General features: G+C 35.4%; 1 protein-coding gene across 15 annotated transcripts in view; it reads left to right on the top strand.

The window, feature by feature from the left end:
• EYA1 (EYA transcriptional coactivator and phosphatase 1) overlaps nucleotides 1–24,655 on the top strand; it is a 335,785-nt gene that overhangs the window by 217,199 nt on the left and 93,931 nt on the right. For all 15 annotated transcript variants that reach the window (XM_017962096.3, XM_017962101.3, XM_031669626.1 and 12 more), the window contains 2 exons: nucleotides 14,588–14,670; nucleotides 15,078–15,264. In XM_017962096.3, coding sequence (XP_017817585.1) covers nucleotides 14,588–14,670; nucleotides 15,078–15,264 — 270 coding nt within the window. The remainder of the gene's footprint in view (nucleotides 1–14,587; nucleotides 14,671–15,077; nucleotides 15,265–24,655) is intronic.

The following is a 24,655-nucleotide window of genomic DNA, read 5'->3' as shown; positions in this document are numbered from 1 at the left end:
TTTTTTTTGCTTATATCAATTTCATCTTATAGCTATTAAAATGTATTTGAATCTTGGATGAGAATATATTTTGGCAACATGGGGGATATTTTTGCCTAGCTTTATTTCCGGGAAATCTTTTCAACTTTTAAAATATAAGGTATGATGACTAGTTATTCAGAGATTTAGCTGTTCGAATTTAATATCAGAATTTTACAATGATAGAAGAACTATTCTAGTAGCCCAGGGGAAATATTCTAGTAGCCCCAAAAACTGAAGTGTGATGTGTATGCTTCCTTTAAGTGTTTTGCTGATTAAATAAAATTTATGATGATCACCTCTTTGGTTCTATCAAACTTAGAAAGACTGGAGTAAAGGTATAGTGAAATCTGGCTCCCTGGTTAGCAGTATGGAGTAAGACTGGCTGTTAGCAGTTCTGCCTTTGCTTTCTGTGGGCCTTCAGCATGCGACTTGACTCCTTCACATCTGTTTCCTTATCTGGAATATGGGCGTGAGATCTCCCACAATAGTGTTGTGAGATGTCGTTGAGATTGTAAATCACTCTGACCAACCTATGGTACAGAGTAAGAACTCAAATGATTGTTGTCAATTTTACTGCTCTCATTGCAGTGGTGATTGGTTACTATTATTTTCATTATTATTATTATGGTCCAGCTTTCTGGAGTAGTTCCAAATTAGGTAGCATTACCTAAATGCTGCTTCTCTTCCCCCCACAACACACGAAATATAATTAAAATTTTAATATGTATAATAACATATATAACACAATATATTTTAGCCATGAAAGGGAACTTTAAGAAACCAATAACCAAATAAGCATAGCAAAAAAGGAACCAGATGTAATTAATACGCTGGCATGGAAGGAAACTTACTATCAACAAAGTTCAAGCTTTTTGTACATGATCCCCAAAAAAGTGGGGGAGAAACAAAATGAAGAAAATCAGAAGAGAGGAAAAGCTGTATGGCGACAGTGGTGAATGGGGTCTTGGAAAGTGAGAGTGAGGAAGCAAGGAAGAGTCACTGGCAAAAAATAAACTCAGCTCTGCAGGGGTGGGAGAGAGTCAGTCATCAACCAAGTCCTTCTTGGTCATGAGAGATCCTGCAGTCACATCTCTGCTTTGACTGCTAAGAATGTGTGGAGAAAGAGGTCTCCAACAGTCACTGAAGCATCAAATTGTTTAGTTCAGAAAATTTGGGAAGAAGATGGGAAGGTGATAAGCTGTGCTATGTAGAGATGGAAAACACTGGTGCCCATACAACAAAATAAAATAACAATTGACATTTATTGTTTACTTTTTATATGCCAAGGAGTAACCTAGTTATTTCCCTTGTGACATCTTATTTAATCTTTACATAAATCTGAACAGTGACTTTAAAAAGATAAGAACCTGGCCGGGCACGGTGGCTCATGCCTGTAATCCCAGCACTTTGGGAGACTGAGGCAGATGGATCACGAGGTCTGGAAATCAAGACCATCCTCCCTAACACGGTGAAACCTCGTCTCTACTAAAAATACAAAAAATTAGCCAGGCGTGGTGGTGGACGCCTGTAGTACCAGCTACTTGGGAGGCTGAGGCAGGAGAATGGCGTGAACCTGGGAGGCAGAGCTTGCAGTGAGCCGAGATCGCGCCACTGCACTCTAGCCTGGGCAACAAAGTGAGGCTCTGTCTCAAAAAAAAAAAAACCTGTGGCACTTTGGGAGGCTGAGGTGGGCAGATCACCCGAAGTCAGGAGTTTGAGACCAGCCTGGCCAACATGGCGAAACCCCGTCTCTACTAAAAGTACAAAAATTAGCCAGGTGTAATGTCACGTGCCTGTAATCCCAGCTACTCTGGAGGCTGAGGTAAGAGAATCTTGGGACCGTGAGGTTCAGTGAGACAAGATTGTGCCACTGCACTCCAGCATGGGCAACGGAGTGAGACTCTGTTTCCAAAAAATGAATGAATGAATGAGAACCTGAAAATGCTGAAGAATGCATAAAATTAGTAATTTAGTTTGTATAATATCAACAGTTAATCAAGAATGGTTACTCAAAACGGAGAATGACTTAGAACTGTCAAACCTTGTGGTTGTACATACACCTAAATTACAGAGTTTGCAGGAGTGGCTTTTAAAGAAAACTACAAAAAGCCAAAATGTAGTTGCTTGGTCTTTAAATTTTCTGAAGGGCAGGCTTGATCATTAGAACTAAACCATTGCATTACATACTTAGTTATATAACTAGTCAAACACCAACTCATGAAGCTCTAAAAAAAATTCTTAGAAAACTCATTTCTGAGCACTGTCAGTGCTTAACACTTGGACAGCCTTTAAAGGGCAGATTTGGCAATTTATGGCCATTTTGCCACTGTCAAGCCTTGTGAACTGGGCCAGCCTTACTTGGTGCCCTCATTTGCTCCAAGTGATCCTTCTGGAATCACCTTTTCAGCTCCAACTTTCAATGCTTCTGTCCTGCCAAGCAGGCTTCTGTGAATCTGACACATGCCATTTTAAAATAATTCGTCATGCATGCTCTAACACTAAAATTCCATGAAATAAAACCTCAGTGATTGGGAAATCTAATTGTTTTCACCTTTGCCGCAAGATCACTGTAAATTCTATTCCTGCTTTAATTTTTCTTTTGTGCACCACTAAAAAATTAGAAACTTAAGTTCAGCTGAGAAAGACAAAGTGTTCTTCCTCATAAACAATTGTAGGGTTCAACCTGAGGAGGTGAAATCTTTGCGTATTCATTTTTGATGTTTTCCTGTTCCGCAGTGTTAGCTTTGGTGTTTCTGGAAGAAGTTTTGGAATGGTCTGAGGAGGTTTTTCTTCACACACCATTGACAAAGCTGATGCAGATGAGTTAGCTGAATGGGTGGGTGTGGATGGACAGAGTGTGCCTGGAGACCCTCGGGTCAGTTCTACAAAAAATATGTTTTTACTGCTGCTTACCAATCAAAGGGCACTGGCCACAAGGGTGAAACTGGGTGTCGTGTGTGAGTTTGTGTGTGTGTGCACGCATGCATGAAAGGTAAGAAAACTGCTTAGCAGAAGCAACTTTGGCTTCTGATTGCTTTCACAGAATATCTCCCCAGTGTGTCACAAATAACCTTTATTCTCCTTTTATGTAAAAAACAACTAACTTGAAATCAAATCTTTAAAAATGCAAGGTCTGCACCTATCGTCACCATCCATTTAACTCCACATACAATATAGATTTATGGTTCCATCTAATACAGAAAACATTGAACTATCTTTATAATGGTGGTACCCAATCATATGAGGAAAATAAAATTTTGTTTAGCAATTTGACTGAGGTAAGAAAGTGTAGAGTTCACTTGCAGAAGATTTTCACACACCTACAAAACAAAACCATTAAAATTAAGTTGTTACTTAACTGGTTAAGCCTCAGCTCTGTGGAAAACCCAGCTTTCCATAATAGCTTAGTTCTAGTGATTCTAGACTATTAAAGGTAATGAATATCTTTAGTCATATTTTAATCTCCAGTATCTAGTATTATGTCTAAAATATACAAATGTTTGTTAGAAGTGGGGAGGTCTATGTCACAATGAATGTTAGAAATTAAGGTTCATAAAAAACTCTGATTTTCTTCATTTGGGGAAATGGATTTGGAATGTAGCATAATAAAAATTCAGTTAATTCACCATTTACAAGAGCAAAGACAAAGACATGGAATCAACCTAAATGCCCATGAGTGGTAAACTGGATAAAGAAAATGTGGTGCATATACACCATGGAAAACTATGCAACTATAAAAAAAGAATGAGGTCATGTCCTTTGCAGGAACATGGATGGAGCTGGAGGCCATTATCCTTAGCAAACTGACACAGGAACAGAAAACCAGATACTGTATATTCTCACCTATAAGTGGGAGCTAAATAATGAGAACGTATGGACATATGGAGGGGAATAGCACACACTGGGACCTGTCAGAGAGTGAAGGGTGGGAAGAAAGAGGGGATCAGGAAAAATAACTAATATGGCTTAATACCTGGGTGATGAAATAATCTGTACATCAAACCTCCATGACACAAATTTACATAACAAACCTGCACATGCACCTCTGAACTTAAAAATATATAAAACATAAATAAGACATTTCAGTTAATTTATTGTCATTGTATGTTTAATGCCATCTTTCCTTGTGTTAATACTCATAGATAGAGCTGGTTGGAGACATCACAGAATCATCACGATGGTGGTATAGAATGCCTTTCTGAGTGTTTTATTGTCCTAGAATATCAATAATGGTATAGGACACTCCCATCATCCTACACCAGGGAAGGTGTCAAGATCTGCCATGATAGATCGAAGGGTCTGCACAGATGTACATGTACTAAACCCAGAGGGCCCTGGAAACCCTGCTTTGTTTATTTTCCTTTAGGCTTTATTGCTCTCACGTAGAGAAGAAAATAACACAAATTCTCACTCCCTCTTGGTATATAATGTTGTTTGTTCTGCTAAAGAGATTGGGGTTCAAACTAGTAAGGAAAGACAATAAATCAAGCAAAGGTTTGTTAAAGGGTACGTGGAAGAGACACAGCTCTACCACCATCACACCTCATGCATCCCTGCCTCATTATGAAGTGGGAATGATCTGGTAACATCACCCTTGTTTCCTTTGATCTGCCTCTCTGTAGCTTTTCAAATGTATGCCTGAACCATTTCAGTTTATTAGTCATTTAGAATCTAAAAATTGCTTAACTAAATGTGCTGTTATACTTTAAAGTTTTTTTATTATCTATAGAAAATGTATTTTTACTTTAAAAGATAGTGGGTTTAGGAAAATATACATTAAACTTAAACAATTAATCTGTGATAAAGCGTTTGAGATTTGCACTTTCTGGCATAAAGTGAAATTGAAGAATAGCTTTTGAAGCTTGCACTGATGTGCCAAATTGCCCCTTAGCTGCTTTGCCACTCTTCTCATATTTGTTTTTTAGTTCTTGGCATTTTATGTTCTAGATTTTTTTTTCTTAAATTGATTTTATAAGTAATACTTTGTTTCACTTCTTTTGGCATCTTGTATATTTCAAGTGTTAAACATTGGATAAAAATGTCTGGAAATCTAGGCACAGCAATAATTAGTGACCCATACCAGTATTGTTTTCTTCATGAGTTGTTTTTAGTTAAAATGTATAGAAATATATCAAGACAGGTAAATGTAAAGGCTTTGCAGTCTTTATAACCTGTGTTAAAAGTTCTATTTGGAAATAAAAACTATTACTGGGATAAAGGAAAACTTGGTCATTTAAAATCTATCTTCTAAGGAAGGGGAAAAAATCCTGATTTTAAATAGCCCATCTGGCCTTCGAAAGCTTTTCCCCGGGGAGCTGCACTAACTTCTGCCACATAGATCGTGCTTGATGATGGACATAGCCCATGGCAAAGAGGCCAGAGATGGAAAGCAAATGGACTTCTGTGAAAATACACGAGGGACAAACAGCATCCTGCTTGCCCAGTAAGTGCTAGAAAATGCTCTAAAACATGGCAAGTACAGACAGGCCTCAGCAGGTTCCAGCATTCTTATGTTGGCTGGGATTCTGGTTTTTAATGTGAGTCCTTGTTCTCTCTGAAGTAGACCTTTGACCTACTTGTTACTCCTTTTTTTTTTTTTTTCTTGGAAAAAAAAAAAAGCTTTTTGAAGTTATAACTGGGCAGTATTATCCAGGTTAAATCATACACAAAACTTTGATTTAATATTTTAAGTAATGTTTAAATAGATACAGGGTGTGCTCTTAACTACGAAGAGGTAGTGAAGATGTATTAAGAGAAGTTTTGAGGGATGGATTTGTTTTAAAACTAAAATTGCTTAGCACTTACAGAACTGCATGTCCCATACAGGATCTTGAAGCAAGACTGTTTCTTGTTTGTTATGGTTGACAGGGCCACCACTCTTTCTCTGTAGGAACCCAACATTGACAAGAAGAAAGCAAAGCAAAATCTTTATGACACACTGTCCCTGGGACACTTTATTTAGTTTACTTTTAAATTTACTATCCTAAAACAGTTACAATGAAGAGGTCCTTTAAAAATGGGATCATTTGATTCCAAATGTATTTGTTAAATTTCTTAGGTATGATTATTTCTGCCCTTAGTGTGTCTATGATTTTTGTGTAGCCAAAAATTAATACCACTTAATACCAATTTGCTTTCAACATTACCGATTCAGGAAATCTAAAAGGTAGATTTGGCATGACAGATTAGAAAACAGTAACCTGGCACCAGAGATAATGGTCACCTTATGCATCCTCTACTTTTTGAATGAAGATGAGGACCCTCCCTCAGCCACCTCACATGATGATGTTGAAAATAACCTCAGAAAATGGATGTGGACAGTTTGAACTCTAAATGTACTCTAAAGCCATAGGATGTTACTGCATTCTGAATTTGAAGTTTTTCTTATGCAAGCAAGACTTGTTTTCATTAATATACCTGTGATATGCCAATCTCTGAGCTATGAGAGTGAATAGCCTCTTAGGAGGGCAGGATCTGGACCATGGGTCAGTGTTCTGTTAGGATCCTAACAGCTGGACTAACAAGGTTAACATCCTGTCGGCATGCCCCGATGGTATGTGGATGTGAAGTCCTTGTACCATCTCTGGGGTCCGGTGGTATTCATAGCTCAAATAAGTGAGATTTTATGAGGTAAAAATCCATGGATACTTAATCAACTTAAAATTTTATTTGATTTAAAGTCTGCTGGACTATTTACTGGGGATTCAAAACTATTTTGACTCCTTTCAGAAGGTGCTTACGGGTCCAGAATTTAACTTTCTTTATATAATTTAAATCTAAAGTGATTATAATCTGATTTCTAAGATAATCCTTTATACATCATGTAGCTTGAAAGAAACCAGTCAGCCGAATGTGATAGGACACACCTGTAATCCCAGCTACTCAGGATGCTGAGGCACGAGAATCGCTTGAACCTGGGAGGTGGAGGTTGCGGTGAGCCAAGATTGTGCCACTGCACTCCAGCCTGGGTGACAAAGTGAGACACTGTCTCTAAAAAATAAACAACCCTAGCAAAGTGTTCAGATAAAATCTGTTAAAAATCAGAGTCCTCCGTATAAAGTCTGAGAAATAAGCTCTATTATTATTTGTCTTTTCTTTCCCTACTCACTTTTTTTAAACTGATGAAAAAATAAAGTTGAGAGACCTTCTTTTCTCTCTTAAAATCTTTTGTGAGCCTTAAAGTCATTCTTCCAAACTGTCCCCCTCCCCACCAACAAAAATCTATGGAAAGGTCCTCAGCTGTCCCCATACCTAATACTTTATGACAATCGTGTTCTCACCAAATCCTTTAGTCACTTCCCACCTGAATTGAAATTCTTAAGCAATGGTTCAGTTCTGGCTCCCACTCGAGCCTAGATGAAGCCCTTCAAAGGCATGAGTCAGACACGGTTTATCCATCTCTATGTGAGGCAGACAGGATAAATATAGCAAATGAGCTTAAGGAACTTATGGTCACAATGAAAACAAGACTAAGGGGGACTTGCTTAGTACTGGTCTAACAAAGAGGTCAATTACATGGCATCAATTAATAGTGAGATCAGGTTTCCAGAAGATATACTCCGTACAAAGAGTAACAGTCAGGGGAAGCTTATTGAACAGATGAGACTTGGGTGAGGGCTTGAAGGATGGAAAATGTGGAGTGAGGGAGGGAAGCATTAAGGAAGAGGAGCAAGACTGAGCAAGGTGAGTTTCCAATATAACAGTGATTGCATCCTAAAGTACCATGGTGAGCTGTGCATGGGGAGCTGTAGGCAACAGTCTGGTTAGAATATTCTTCTCCTGAGCACCCCCATCCCAGACCCCAAGTGGCATCTACAGGCCCAGATAAACATTTGTGTCCTTGCATTTGTAACGGTTCTCTAGCTTTTCCCCCACCCCCAGCAATCCAGAATCGTAACATTTCTTTGGTCTCAGTATACTAATGATTTTATTGGACTTTCAGATTCTTGCATTTTGCCATTAAAGAATGCCATTTCTTTTCCTGAGCTGTTTTTCTTAAATGATCAAGAAACTTCCATCAACCACGCTCAGCCACACTCCTCACCCAACTTCCCATAACCTTTCTATTCTCTCATCTTCTTTGGAGAGTTTATTCTCCCCCTATGCCAGGAGTGAGTACACTTCTTCCCTTTTTGGGGAAGCATGTGCTTTCCTTACCAGTCTAACCAAGCAGGTGTCTTCATGTCATTTTGCTGAGCACCTCCCTAGCAGGGCTGTGGCACCTAAGTAAGGAACGCAGTGAGAGCTGTGACACCTGAGTGGGTGATGCAAGCTGATGTTCTTTGCGTCATCTTCATGAGTGTGTGGGATTTTCTAACTTTCTTCAAGGGATAGATGGATGATGCCCACTTCTTTTGGATCACAACAACCTCTAGAGTTGTACCTATAAAGAATGCCAGTAGATGCTGTTGATGAAACTAACTTGAAAAACTGTGTGTGTGTGTGTGTGTTTTGTGATTAGAGATAAATTATCTTCCTACTTGGAATATACAAATAATCAACTTTTAAAAAGAGCAGTGGAAGGACAAATAATGCTGTATCTTAAGAGATGTTGTGAAGGGAAACATTTTCCAGTTTCCTGTTGTGGAAATGAGTGTCTCCCCTCCATGTCAAAAAAAAAAAAATAACCATGGCTATGATTGTTCACAATCTTTTTATTATTTATTTATTTATTTTTGAGATAGAGTTTCGCTCTTGTCACCCAGGCTGGAGCGCAATGGCATGATCTCAGCTCACTGAAACTTCAGCCTCCTGGGTTCAAGCGATTCTCCTGCCTCAGCCTCCCAAGTAGCTGAGATTACACATCCAGCTACTTTTTGTGTTTTTAGTAGAGACAAGGTTTCACCATATTGGCCAATAGTTATTTAACTAGGTAAGTTTTTCCTTTTAACCAATGAGTAAGAAGGTATCCCCACTCCCACCTCAAACTCTTACCGAGAATTATTGAAGCTTCACATGAAGCAATCTCTGCCAAACTTATTGATTGAGAAATAATGGGTCATAATGGGAATTCTTTCTACTTTGAAGAATTTTCACGATATAATGTGATGTAAAACCTTTCATCACAGGATGTATCTGCTCTATTTTATTTATCTGGAGGTGTCTTTTAAGTAAAGTCATTTGTTTCTAGAAAAGAAAATATTTCTATATTATTTTGATTAAAGAATCCCAAACTTTACAAATCATTCTGTGACTGAAAGTTGTAAGTGAAGACCCTTGTAAATCCAACAGAAACTCTCAATGGATTGATCTTAAGGGAAGAAAGTCTGTTTTATTCTGATCATGTCTTGTCCTGTCTCTCTCTAGGATCCAGGTTCAAGCCTGGTGTATGACAGCCTTCTACACAAATGTGCCTCTTTTGCTAGGCCTGTATGCGAGTCTAGCAGCCCATACACTGAAGCTTTCTGGGGAGCATGAGTATTGCTATTTTGCCTTTGCTTTGTGGTGTTCTAAACTTCAGTGAAATCCGTCTGGTAGTGTTGGCACTGAAGTCTCTATTGAATTAGCTATCAAAGTGGAACCCCTTATTCCAGATGATCTTTAGCTCAGCTCAAGAACCAGAAATACCCCACACAGATAGGCTCTGAATGCTTGAAGAGCATGATTACTTTCTTAGTGTACAAAGAAAGGTTATACTGGTTGCATATTTTTGAAACAATTACTGAAACACCTACTGAATTGGTACTAAAAATCAGACACTTACAGGTGTTTGGTAAACACATGGATTTTCAGATCATACCCTAGTCCTTCTGCCTCAGTGAGACTGATTTCTGTGTTTGAAGGGAGGCCCAGGTATTTGCCTAGGTAGAACAAGCACTTGCTAATGACTCTGAGGCAGTTTGTCAGGCATATTTTGGAAATGGTCATAAAAAAAGGGGAAATAACTCACAGACAAAAACCTTGCCGTTCTGAGATGCAATTTATTATAGAGATTAAGAGCTTCAGCTCTGGAGCCAGGTGGCTGGGACTGAATCCCAGCTCTGCCACACTTGCTTATTACCGCAGGCAGTTTCTTCATCTGTAACATGGAATGTAACAGCATCTATCTCCTGGGGTGGTTGTGAGGAATCAGTGAGCTCTAATAGGCAAAATGCTTTATTTGGTCCTGGCTCAGTATAAGCACTCAAAATTTTTTAAGTGTTATTATTTGTTTTTGTCACTTCTATTTTGCTTCAAACACTTTTTAATGTAATTATAAAATAATCCCTGTGATTATAAACTATGATAAATATAAATTATTTTCATATAATTATTTTATAAAATAATGCCTGGGAAAACTAGTGTATTTCAGAACTTCCCATTATACAATATAAACTCGAGCAAGAGGAGGCAAGAGAGCATTGTATAGACCTTAAAACCAGACAGATCTGTGTTTGTGTTTCAACCTTCATTCCTTGGAAGCTGTGTTACTGTAACCTGACCCTCTGTTTCCTTATCTGCAAAATGGGAATGATCATAGACCCTGGAGTACCAAGTTGTTGTGTAGTATAGATGAAGCCTATGCAGGCGAGCCTACTTCCTAACATACAGAGTACTCAGTGGGTATTTTCTGTTTTATTGTTATTATATTTTGCACTCTGGGGATATTTGTATGTTCCAGTCTTGGAAGTAGCATTTAGTCTGGAAAGTCACGGGTGCCATTTGGAGTACCGAACTGTGATTTACTTGGTCAGACCCTAAGTCCTATGTGAAGGCAAGTGGAGTGGCCCTAGGAACTTGATTCTGGTGGTGAAAAATTAATATTGGCTGAGCCTGATTCTCTAGTAAGTACACCTCTAGTATGGTTATTATATTTTGCATTCTGGGGATATTTGTATGGGTTAGGTGTAAATATCCAATTTTTTATCGGAATGTCAATGTTTTTTGTTGTTATCCTGTTTTATAGGTGAAGGACTAGTTAGTTTACATATAATTAGTATTTGTTAGTTTACAGGTCAATTAGTACTTGGCTTAAAATACTGATTAGTAAGTCATGTGTGTATTTATATATATATATATCACTCAAATGTAGGTACATCAGAGAGATTGATACATATATCATGGAGATGGACAGATGATAGATGGATTGATTCAGCAACCCAGGTTTAGAGGGAAAAAGGAGAGAATGGGAATTCAGGGAGACTTTTCTGAGAAAGGGGGTTTCAAATTCTGCTGAATTGTGAAGTGCAGTCGAAGTTAACCTGGATTTGAAAGCAGGAAGTAGGAGCTGTAAGGAGTAACATTAGAAAGCCTGCATGTTGGTTTACTAGGATTAGGCTAGAATGTATGCCCGGGTGCATTGGAGTCACAGTTGCTGGGAAAAGACCAAAGAAGTTCTAAAGATAAACTGGGTTTAGACCAGCTAAAGCCTAATACATAAACCCTAGTAAGCAGTTTGAATATTATCCTGAGGGCAACAGGGAGCCATTAGAGGTTACTTTTTTAAGCAGGGGAGTGACAAGGTCAGTCATGCACATTAGAGAGTCTACTGACTTTGCAGAAAATGGGCTGGACAGTACCCAAAGATGGGTAAAGAAACCAGTAGAGGAGGCTGTTGCAGAAGTCCCCTGCTGTGGCCTGGTCTGAGTTAGCAGCTCTGTTTGCCTAAGTCCTATGTGAAGGCAGGTGGAGTGGCCCTGCGAACTTGATTCTGGTGGTGAAAAATTAATATTGCCTGAGCCTGATTCTCTAGTATGTACATCTCTCCCTAAAGTAAGATCCTTTTGGAAGTTGCATTAAGTCTCCAAAGCCACTGGGGTGCCATTAAACTCCTGTTTCGGCATACTAAATGGAATGGAATCTCAGCCTGCAGTCAGCCAGCAAATGAGTATAACTTATGTTGAATTCCAGCTAATGCACAGTCTTGGAAGTAGCATTTAGTCTGGAAAGTCACTTGGGTGCCATTTGGAGTACCGAATTGTGATTTACTTGGTCAGACCCTCGTGGCCTGTGTGTGCCAATATAGCCTCCATGGTCTTTCCTACTTCATTTCAGGGGATAACTTATGGAATGAAAACATCCATTTTAAAAATGTATTTTCTATATCTTATTCATTTTCTTGGTGGATAGGGATTATTGAGGTCAGTATTTATTGCTCAAAAAGGTGTCATTTAAATGAAAATAGCAAGTCGTAACCTAAAATTGTATAGTTTAAATGAAAGTAACGGATCATAACCCAAGGTAATTTTTCCTCTTAAATGCATATAATAGCTAAAGTTTTATAAAAAAGCATTGATATCCACACCTTTATCCAAAAGTAATTTAAAATTTCTTTTACAAGGCATTTTTAAATGTTCATCCTGTGTAAGTTTGCTTTATATATAATATCAATAATAAATTGTTCACTGATATGCACATAAAGAGTGAGTCATATGCCCATAAGAGACAATGTTTAAAAAAAAACAAAACTGATAGTTTGATAAGCCCTGCGAGGTCTGAGACTATGTCTTAGTCATCCTTTTGGCCCCATGTAATTGTCACCATGAGCCTGGCATTGGATACATGTTTCCCTTGTATGTGATTACCGCATGCAAATGAACATTAATATGTGAAGTCTGTCTATTGATGGCTAATTGTGGTGGCTACCAGCACTGTGAGAGCTCTCTGCCTGTCTAAGATAGGTGTTCTGGGAACTTGGAACAATTGATATTCCTGAAATGTGCAAATGAAGAAACCTCAAATAGAGTCTGTGTGATAACTAAATTTGACACTATTTTAGGAAACAGATTCCCTTCTTAATAAAAATAATTCTTGGCTCAAGCTTTTAAAGTTGATAGATGCTTGATAAGTAAATAGGAATTGAATTTTAGATATATAAAGAGATTAAGTCATATTTATCTAATTTGGGAAAGTAAAAAGAGGGAAAAGATACATAAATAGAGAATTTTAGAAGTGCTTGCTGCAATAAACCATAATGTGCCTAACATTTATGTGATATTGTAGAGTGTCCATTATGCTTTCCAAAACATTACCTCATCTGATCTGTTGGGAACACTGCAAAGTAGAGTTTTTGCAGATAAGGAAATTATATTTTAGAGTGGCTAGGAGATTTGTCCAAAGTCCAAACAGCTCATAAATGATGAACTGAAAACTGTTTTCTGACTCTTAAGCCAATACTTAAATGTTCAGTAGCAAGTAAATAATTGGCATATACTACCACATTTTATACCTGAAGCCATCTGAATAGTGAGTTCACGTTGAAGAAATTCCTTCTTGAACTGCCAACACATTTATGGCCTTTACCACTCATTTGCCATAAAACTGTAACTTTTTAAAAAATGACTTTTATTTCTAATTATAGAAGCAACATAGGTTCCGAGTAGAAAACTTAAAAATGTACATTGGCTTAATGAATGCTATGTGGCCATACATCAAATCCTTCAGAGACAGCATTTCCAAGAATTTTGTGCTTTTAGAAAATTTGTTATGCTTTAAAAAATATTTTAAATGAGATCATCAAAAATACTTTTTGTTATTTTAGTTTTTACTTTCACAAAATAATATGAAAATTTTTCTCATGTCATTAAACATCATTATAACACCGTTTTAACAGCTTCGTAGTATTCCATTTTCTGAATAATACCTGTGAAGGATTTGGGGCTGCTTCCTAGGTTTTTTTTATTAGAAGCAACACTGAAGAACATCTTTGCTATCTCTTTGTATAAATCTATAATTTTTTTTTTCTTAGAGTAAATGCCTGACATAAAATTGCTGGGTTAAATGGCACACAGAATTTCTCAATCATAAGCCAAATAGCCAAACAGAAAGATTGTGCCTATGTAAATTCCCATTTTGCAGTGTATGAATGCCATTTTTTATATATTTCCCAATCCCTGACCTTATCTTCTTAAAAAATCTTTGCCAATATGATTATCAATGGTAACATATTATTGTTTTGCATAGCTTAATAACAAAAGAGTAAATCATGTGAAAGAGAGAGCTCAGCTTTGCTCTCGTGTTATATCTTACACAGTGCCTACTATTCATTGTTTAACAATGTGGACATTCAACAGAACATTATCTTGACAGCACATGTAATAGATAAAACATTAATCATATTCCTCTTTCATCTTTGTTGTATCAAATTTATCAAGTGCTGCCATTCATTCTTCTGTGAAATGAAATGACTTTTTCAGTATGCCATTTTAATGACCATATAATACAAGTCTGAAAGCATTTTAAATTCTTGGAAGTAGTATCATAGTTTTTGAGCTTGCAAGAACCTTAAAGATCATCTAATCTCCCCCCATCATTTTACATTATGTGAATTTAATATAAATACATGAAAAATCTTGATGTGTTTTGTAAATTGAAAAGTTCAGTGTCTAATATTTTTACACAAATGTATAATTTTGTCCTTAGTCTATATAAGTTACTAACATCCTTGGAAATTGAAACCTCTTTGTTTTTTAATTTTGTAGTAAAAATATCAACTATGTTAAGAAAACTACATTTTGGACATGACAACGGATTCTAGTGTTGAAGATAAACCCAAATGCCAATTCTGCCTTATCTAAATGCTGTTTTCCTGGACCCACATTATTCCACATAGCCTGATGTAACCATATTTCTTTTCATTCTGTTTTAGGTAGCAGTTTTACAACATCATCAGGATTATATACAGGAAATAATTCACTCACAAATTCCTCTGGATTTAATAGTTCACAGCAGGTAATTTAAAAAGCCAGTTTAACTTCTGAAAAATATCTTTAAATACAACATGATTTTCTTATATAAATAAAGATCTGTTTATATTATAAGTGAGAGTTTTCCTAAGGCTTTTAGCAGTTTTCTTTTAAAATTCACTTTAGCAGTCTTTTGTGGTGAGTTGTTTGGTTTTCAGATTGGTTTAATTTTACCTAGTATTGCATCATAGAAGAGCAAAAATAAGAGGAATGTATATAATCTTACATAAAATTTGTTTTCAAGTCTGAGCTCTTTAGTTAATGTGTACTTATATGCCCTCCTGTGTGAATTCAGAAAAGCCTCAGAAACCCAAACATACAGTTACACTTTGATATGTAAGAGATAAGCAGCAGTATTTTGACAGACAATTCTTGTGTGGTTTGATTTCGTAGGACTATCCGTCTTACCCCAGTTTTGGCCAGGGTCAGTACGCACAGTATTATAACAGCTCACCGTATCCAGCACATTATATGACCAGCAGCAACACCAGCCCAACGACACCATCCACCAATGCCACTTACCAGCTTCAAGAACCACCATCTGGCATCACCAGCCAAGCAGTTACAGATCCCACAGCAGGTAATTATGCAAATATTATTAGTCCTGCAGGTGATATTTTCAATGGTTTTAATGCATTTTTCTACAGTCATATATTCATGCAGTGGTTGCACGATTTTGGCAGTTTTTGGCAAGGACTAAATATAAGTCAAGCAGCATGACTGTGGCATTCATTTTTATTTACTTTTTTTATTTGCTTGAAATTTTAAAATAAAGTATATAAACATCAAAAGCACATGAAATAGAGATTTTATTTGTAAATATACTCAATTTTTAAGATGTATGTCATTTTCGAGATGTGTAACTATAAATACTGAGCTATAACTATAATTCGTTGGCACCACATATTGAGCATGAAACGGCAATGCCTAGAATTTAGCCTTTATCATTATTCAATATTTAATGTTTTTCATCAAAGTAATATCTTGCTGATAGTTTTAAAAACAATCAAAAGTGAGCCTCTGCTTTCCCACATGTGGCCCACTGTGAATTTCATGACGATGTGTCATGAGTGTGGGCATTTGTTATACTTCTGCACAACCCTTGCTGGTCTCTTTCAAATGCCAGCCTCTCCGTGTGGAAATCTTCCTACATGATGTCTTTGATACCTCTTCCCCTCATTGATTCTTTCTTTCTTGAACTCTAAATGGTGTCTGCTTAATTTCCTGAATTGGTCTTTACGTAACATTTCCTATACTTTTACATACTTCTCACCTCCTTGCCTTAACTTTTTAAAGATGTAATCATACCTTTCGTGGATTACAAACTAAGCTGTTATCCTCAAAGAGTCAAAGTTTTCTTCCTCTTGCCTGTTTCCAGAGCTAAAACCCACTCTATTGCTACAAGTCAGGTTAAAATGGTCTTAACAATGAAAAAATTCCTTCTCTGATGCTTTATAATCAGTGTTCATTCTAGGTTATCCTAAATCATGAAAAAGAGTTCTGTGTCATAAATACTAATATAATTTTTGACTATAGAATTATATTTTAAATATTAATGGGTGATTACTCCCCTAAAAATCTTCCAAATTTTTCATGTTCCAGGTTTTTTCCCTTTTAAAAAAGTATTCAGACACTGCTTTATTCTAAAGTTTCATCATTCTTGTCTTTCAGTTAACTTCTCATGCTCATTATTTCTGCTGCACATTTTAACTTTAAATATTTTTGTCTTTGATAATTGTATTCCATGTGTCTTTATTTTCCAAACACTAAGTTGATATTATATTCCTCATTCAGTTTACATGTGTATATACAGTGTTCATAGAACCGAGTATACATGTCTGTCCCTTCCTTTAATTAGATTTCACATCTATATAATCATACTGAAGATAAATTTTATTGTAGAATGCATTGAATTTATTGTAGGAGTTTTTATGGAATTTTCTCTACTTACATAAACTTCATATAGGCATCATGAGGAAAGGTAATGGTTTGTCGCAACTTTAGGGAGATCTTGTCTTTTCATTTGAACCACCTGTGTCATTCAAGCTTCCTGAGAACTAAAAGGAGTTTTGAAATGAGGATCGTTATGTGAATGAGATGTAGCAAACCTCTTTTAGGGTCTAGAGAGTCATAGAATGAGAAAAGGAGACTGCAGAATAATTTTATTTAATTTATGACATTTTGGTTGTGAAGACTTAATTGTGTTTCTTAAATTAAGGTTGGTTAGAGCTTTTTTGAAAAGGCCATCTGGTTAGATATAAGTGTTTGTCTCTGAAACCAGACGTTGTTCTAAGTGAGTTTTTTTCCTAAAAGGGATGCTATGTTAAAGAGTGGGGATGGTGGAGTTCAAAGCCAGGCCACATGGAAAACAATGAAAAATTCTAATTTCAAAATCTGTCCATGGTTTTAAGAGTGAATGATGTATTTTAGTTTGTATTGTAAAAGTAAAAGTGCTTAGTGTTTTAGGTACTTATTTTAATTTCATTGTCTTATGGGAAAAGAATAAGAATGAGTTGAACCGAGGAAAAAATAATACTTTTCAGATTTCTTATACATACCTCTTCCAACTAAAGCGAGTATGTCTGGATTAGCCTTTCTTGTGTTGCATAATTAGAAGTGGAAAGTTCACTGAGTTTCCACGTTGAAAAAGAAATTGTTTTCTTAAAAAATTCAAGGAAGATCTAGTCTGGGTATTTTGTTTTCATTCTTCAATTTGTGATAAGACCACAAATTCAGCCTGTTTTTTGGCATTAACTTGTCTTTCTTAGTAGTTGTATATAAAATAATAGACTCACTATTCTTGATGAAAAGGAAGTTTTGATGGTAAAGTACATAAAACAGAAGAATTTATTAAACTAAAGGATTAGAAATGATTTATTAAAAACAATTTCTGTCTTGAGGTAGAATTTTTTACATCATTAAAATAATGAATGTCTCTTTTTGTTGGAATAATTTTGTGTCTTTTTTTTTTTCTTTTAGTCTATTGGGCTTAAAGTCAGTATTTTATAATACTGGAGAGTTAGACTCTAGTCATTTTCTTATCTTATGTTTGACCTGGTTTCTGCCTTTCAATTTCATAATATTATGCAGTAGGGTCAAATCTAGGTATATGTGATATTTCTCTCATGCTTCATGATTTCTGTTCCTGCATTGTTGTTTGAATTGTTATGTCACAATGGACATATAAAGATAATTTTGTAAGGATTTTTCAGGGCAAACATGTAAGGACTCATTTGCGGGTTTTTTTGTGCCTTTTAAAAGTTACTTTTTAAGTCTGTGATGATATGCAGTGTTACTTGTAAACATGTAATTCCTCATGAATTTTGAGTTCAAAAATTATTTTCAAGTGTTTATAATGAAATATTCAAAGCTATATTACCCTTTGGATGGATATTTTAATGCGTTAAAAATAATATAACTTGAATCTGAAAGCTTCCAAAATTTTACTCTATTTTAAAACTAAAAATAGTGCCTTTACATTCCGTTTTTTAAAAATGAATTTGTTAGCTCTTTCTTCACTCTCTTAATTTAAAAATTCACGTCATCTGCACAAATGTTAGAATCTGTCTACCTTGAGAAATATAGATAATTTCTAGTCACTCAATGAGATTTTAATTTGTTTATTGTATTAAAAAAACTCATGCCTACTCTTCAACTAGCCATGCCAATCACCACTTACCCCCAATTAAAGGACATCTTGGTTGCTTTGAGTTTTGGGCCATTATGAATGAAGTTGCTATAAACATTTGTGTGCAGTTTTTAAATAGATATAAGTTTTCAACTCCTGTGGGTAAATACCTAGGAGTGTGATTGCTGGATCATATGGCAGCACCACGTTTAGCTTTGGAAGAAACTTCCAAATCATCTTTCAAAGTGGCTCTACCATTTTGTGTTCTCGTCAACAATGAATGAGAGTTCCTGTTGCTCCATATTCTTGCCATAATTTGGTGTTGTCATGTTGTAGATTTTGGCCATTCTAATTGAGGAGTAGTGCTATCTTGTTTTGTTTCCTAATGACATATGATGTGAAGCATCTTTTCACATGCTTATCTGCCACCTGTATGTCTTTTTTGGTGAGGTGTCTGTTCAGATATTTTGCCCACTTCTCAAACAGGTTGTTTACTTATTGTTAGGTTTTAGGAGTTCTTTGTTTATTTTGATACACATCTTTTATCAGATAGGTGTTTTGCAAATATTTTCTCCCAGTCTGTGGATTTTCTTTTCTCTTAGCAGTGTCTTTTGCAAAGAAGTTTTTAATTTTAATCATCCAGTTTATCAGTTTTTCCCTCATGGATTATGCCTTTGCTCCTGTATCTAAAAACTTATTGCCAAAACCAAGGCCATCTAGATTTTTCTCCTGTGTTACTATGTAGAAGTCTCATAATTTTGCATTTTACATTTAGGTCTCTGATACATTTTGAATTCATTTTTGTGAAAAATGTAAGGTCAAGGTCTGGATTCATTTTTGCATATGGATGTGCAGTGGTTCCAAATTAATTTTTGAAAAACCGTCTTTTCTCCATTGTGTTGCCTTTGCTGCTTTGTCAAAGATCACTTGACTGTATTTAAGTGGGGCTATTTCCGGGCTCTCTCTTCTGTTCCATTGATCCATTTGTCTATTTTTTCACCAATACCACTCTGTCTTGATTACTATAGCTTTATAGTAAGTCCTAAAGTCAGTGTCTTTCAACTTTTTTCTTCTCCTTCAGCATTGTGTTGGCTATTCTGAATCTTTTTTCTCTCCATATAATCTTTAGAATCAATTTGTCAGTATCGACAAAATAAATTTCTGAGATTTTGGCTGGAATCACATTGAATTTATAGATCAAATTGGAACAAACTGATGTCTTGACAATATTGAATCTATCCATGTGCATGGAATATCTCTCCATTTATTTATATCTTCTTTGATTTCTTTTATAGTTTTTCTCATATAAAGTTTATGTATAATTTTTAGAGTTACACCTAAGTATTTCTCTCTCTGTCTCTGTCTCTCTCTCTCTCTCTTTCTCTCTCTTTCCCTTTCTAGTGTTGATGGAAATAGTGGTGTGTTTTTAATTTCAAATTCCAACTGCTCATTGCTGTTATATAGAGAAGCATTTGACTTTTATCTATTATGTTATATCCTGAAATCTTCCTCATTGGTTTCAGGAGTTGTTTGGTTTTGGGGGTGAATATTTGTTGATTTTTAAAAATATTTTCTACATGGACAATCATGTTTTTTTGTGAATGAAGACAGTTGTATTTCTTCCTTCCCAATCTGTATACCTTTTATTTTCTTATTGTATCAGTAAGGACTTCTAGTACAATGTTGAACAGGAGTGGTAGAGGGGACATCTTTGCTTTGTTCCTTATCTTAGAAAGGAAACATCTAGTTTCTCACCATTAAGTATGATGTCAGCTGTAAGTTGTTTTTTGGTGTTCTTTGTCAACTTTAGGAAGCTCTCTCCTCTTTCCTAGATGACTGAGAGGTTTTTTTTTGTTTTTTTGTTTTTTTGGTTTTCTTTGAATGGGTATTGGACTTTGTCAAATGCTTTTTATGCATCTGATGATTTGATCATATGGTTTTTCTTCATTAGCCCATTGATGTGATGGATTACATTAATTTTCAAATGTTGAACCAGCCTTATATATTTTGGATTAATCCTACTTGGTCATGACATACAATTTTTATACATTGTTGGATTCAGTTTCCTAATATTTTGTTGAGGGTCTTAGCATTTATGTTCATGAGAAATACTGTTCTAGTTTTCACATCTTGTAATGCCTTTATCTTGTTTCAGTATTAGGGTAATGCTGGCTTCACTGATGAAGTTGCAAAATGTTCCCTCTGCTTCTCTTTTCTGGAACAGATTGCAGAGAATTGGAATCAATTTTTTTCTTAAGTATTTTGATGGAATTTACCAGGGAACCCATCCTGGTCTAATGCTTTCTGTTTTGAAAGACTAATTGTTGACTCAATTTCTTTAATAGGTACAGGCCTATTCATATTATCTATATTTCCTTCTGTGAGTTTGGGTAGACTGTCTTTTAAGAAATTGGTCCATTTCATCTAATTTTGTCTAATTTGTGGAAATAGAATTGTTCATAACATTTCTTTATTATCCTTTTAATGTTCATGAGATTGCTAATGATGTCTATCTTTCATTTGTGATATTAGTAATTTGTGTATTCTCTTTTTATCTTGGTTAGCCTGCTAGAGGTTTGTCAATTTTATTGATATTCTCAAAAAGCCAATTTTATTGATTTTCTCTTGTTTTCCTGGTTTTAATTTTATTAACTTTTCTGATTTTCACAATTTCATTACTTTTTTTTCTGATTGCTTTTGAGTTAACTTGCTTTTCTTTTTATAGTTTCCTAAGAGTGGAGCTTAGATGATTGATTTTAGATCTTTCTTTTCTAATATATATGTTCAGTGCTGTTAATTTTCTCCTGAGCACTGTTTGTGTGGCATTTCACAAAATTCGATGAGTCCTTCTTTTTCATTTTCATTTACTTCCCAATATTTTAATAGTTATTTTTGTTTTCATTACCATTGGAATCCTCCCTTTTAATGAAGTATATATTTATAAACATTTTATTGGAGAGAAAAATCTTAGAAATTTCATAGTTTACAATAAATATCATTAGTTACAGTTACCCAGATATTCAAATCTTACAGATTAAATGGCTATCTCTTATTAGAAAATATGTGTAATTTCTGAGTAGAAGGGTATTCCATGGTAAATTCAGATTTCACTCTATAAAATAAAATTTTGATCATAACCAACTAGTTTTCCTTGTTCAAAGACTGTATGACAGTGTCACAATTAAATCCATGATTACTTTAAATAATAAATTATGGATTTCACTCATTTTTATTTTTAAGAAACCATCTTTTTTTTGCTTTTTTTATTTTTTATTTTTTATTTTTTAAATTTTATTTATTTTTTAATTTATTTATTTTTATTTATTTATTTATTTTTTTATTATTATTATACTTTAAGTTCTAGGGTACATGTGCATAACGTGCAGGTTTGTTACATATGTATACTTGTGCCATGTTGGTGTGCTGCACCCATCAACTCGTCAGCACCCATCAACTCGTCATTTACATCAGGTATAACTCCCAATGCAATCCCTCCCCCCTCCCCCCTCCCCATGATAGGCCCCGGTGTGTGATGTTCCCCTTCCCGAGTCCAAGTGATCTCATTGTTCAGTTCCCACCTATGAGTGAGAACATGCGGTGTTTGGTTTTCTGTTCTTGTGATAGTTTGCTAAGAATGATGGTTTCCAGCTGCATCCATGTCCCTACAAAGGACACAAACTCATCCTTTTTTATAGCTGCATAGTATTCCATGGTGTATATGTGCCACATTTTCTTAATCCAGTCTGTCACTGATGGACATTTGGGTTGATTCCAAGTCTTTGCTATTGTGAATAGTGCCGCAATAAACATATGTGTGCATGTGTCTTTATAGCAGCATGATTTATAATCCTTTGGGTATATACCCAGTAATGGGATGGCTGGGTCATATGGTACATCTAGTTCTAGATCCTTGAGGAATCGCCATACTGTTTTCCATAATGGTTGAACTAGTTTACAATCCCACCAACAGTGTAAAAGTGTTCCTATTTCTCCACATCCTCTCCAGCACCTGTTGTTTCCTGACTTTTTAATGATTGCCATTCTAACTGGTGTGAGATGGTATCTCATTGTGGTTTTGATTTGCATTTCTCTGATGGCCAGTGATGATGAGCATTTTTTCATGTGTCTGTTGGCTGTATGAATGTCTACTTTTGAGAAACGGTCTGTTCATATCCTTTGCCCACTTTTTGATGGGGTTATTTGTTTTTTTCTTGTAAATTTGTTTGAGTTCTTTGTAGGTTCTGGATATTAGCCCTTTGTCAGATGAGTAGATTGCAAAAATTTTCTCCCATTCTGTAGGTTGCCTGTTCACTCTGATGGTAGTTTCTTTTGCTGTGCAGAAGCTCTTTAGTTTAATGAGATCCCATTTGTCAATTTTGGCTTTTGCTGCCGTTGCTTTTGGTGTTTTAGACATGAAGTCTTTGCCCATGCCTATGTCCTGAATGGTACTATCTAGGAAGAAACCATCTTTTACAAAGCCAATGATTTCTTTTCTATGATCAAAATAGAGGTAGGGAAAAAATAAATTTGAAGGTGTTTTCCTTTTGTGCTAATATCTAAACTAGCATTTTATCATCCCCTAGCCACTGAGGTATAGAGTAAGTTATCATCTTGTACTGATCCCTAAAAGCTTAAGTTATATTACTACTAATCTAACTCAATATATTCTTTCAAAAGAGTGATAAAAATAATTTTTTGAGTATTAAGAAAATTTTAATTGACTTTTCTCAAAAGATCACTTAAGCTATTCCTATGAAGATATTTTTTATCATATGATTCATGTGTATAATCAAAATTTAAACAATCATCTATAATCCAACTACTGTGCTATATTTCAATAATTTGGCCTGACAACATATGTTTTATCCCAAATCTCTTAGAATATCTCATAATAATTATGATGGCTATCATCACAATACATAATAAAATACAGTCGAACACAATTGTTGAGCTTAGAGCTCTACATTCATTACCACATGTAATCTTACAATATACCATGAGATAGGTACTAATTGTTCCATTTTGTAGATGAGGAAAATGAGGCAAATCACTCTTAAATGCTCAATAAGTGTTAGGTATCATTAAGTTAATCAGGAATGTTGAGGCTAAATTCTTAAAAAGCACTGTTTACTGATAAGATTGTATTTTTAAAATAATACAAATTAATGTATTAATGTATTTGTATTAATGTATTAATTTGTATTATTTTAAAAATACAATATTATTGTATTATTATAAATTAAGCAGTGAGGGACAAAGAAAATTGTATTATTATAAATTAAGCAGTGAGGGACAAAGGTAAAAGTGAATGGTGAATGAAACATTTTAGATTAATGTGAAATAAAAGATAATTAGTTCTTAGGAATAAGATTTAGTATGAATGCCGTAGAAAAGTTTGTTTTTCAAAGGATTTGTTCGTTTGAATTTCTGACAGCAACTTGATGTTGAAATCTACCTTCACGTGCGCTGATCGCATGCAGACAATTTACTGGTTAAGGTGATGGACGGGAATCTTGCCAATATTGAATTTCAAGTGACAGAGGAAAAATCAGTATAAGAGGGAATTCAATATGCATGGGAAAGCATTTGTTCCCCCTGCTTCTTTGATCCCTGCCAAGGCACAAGAAAGTAGAGCAAAGCGCCTGAAAAAGAGGGGAATGTTCATGTTCAAAGTTGCAGAACTCTGAGCCCTCAGAGGAACTCAGTGTGACAGAATAAAAAAACTAAACTCCCGGCTCTCTTCCCTGTCATGCAGGATATTTGGGTCTCATCTGTACTCACTAACATGCTTATGTCTGTTCATTGTGGAAATGATTCTGAGGTTTGCAAGAGCAAGCGTCTTGATGCCTCCATTTTGCCAAGTGAACAGTTTGGAAAATCTGCAAGCCATACTTGCTCATTTTCACAGATGCCTTGTGGACTTTGGAAAAGTTTGCAATTTGTTCGGCTCAAAAATAAACTATTTCAGCAAAACAATTTTAACTAATGTTTTGGAAACATTTGTCAGCAAAACAAATATTTGTATCTAAAATAGCCAGGCTACTAAGATGTGAGAAAACAAAACAGATGTTTGTTTTGGGTTTGTCGGGTTTGTTTGTCTTGATGGCATTTGTTTTCTTTCTTTCTTTCTTTCTTTTTTCCCGGAGGATATATAGTGGTATAATGAGATGATAAAATTCATGGAAATAAAGTTCACTCTTTTATACTGTGAGAAACATTATAAAAATGAGCTTTGTTACCTGTGAATTTTGGACTTTATTTCCAAGAAAAGAAAAATTAAGTCTCCTAAGCACTTACCCCTTTTGTGCCTCATTACTGGTTTCCCTAATTTTTTCAATTACTT

This window comes from Papio anubis, chromosome 8, assembly GCF_008728515.1.
Source record: "Papio anubis isolate 15944 chromosome 8, Panubis1.0, whole genome shotgun sequence".
Classification (NCBI taxonomy): domain Eukaryota; kingdom Metazoa; phylum Chordata; class Mammalia; order Primates; family Cercopithecidae; genus Papio; species Papio anubis.
This window is presented reverse-complemented; position numbering and strand designations above follow the sequence as displayed.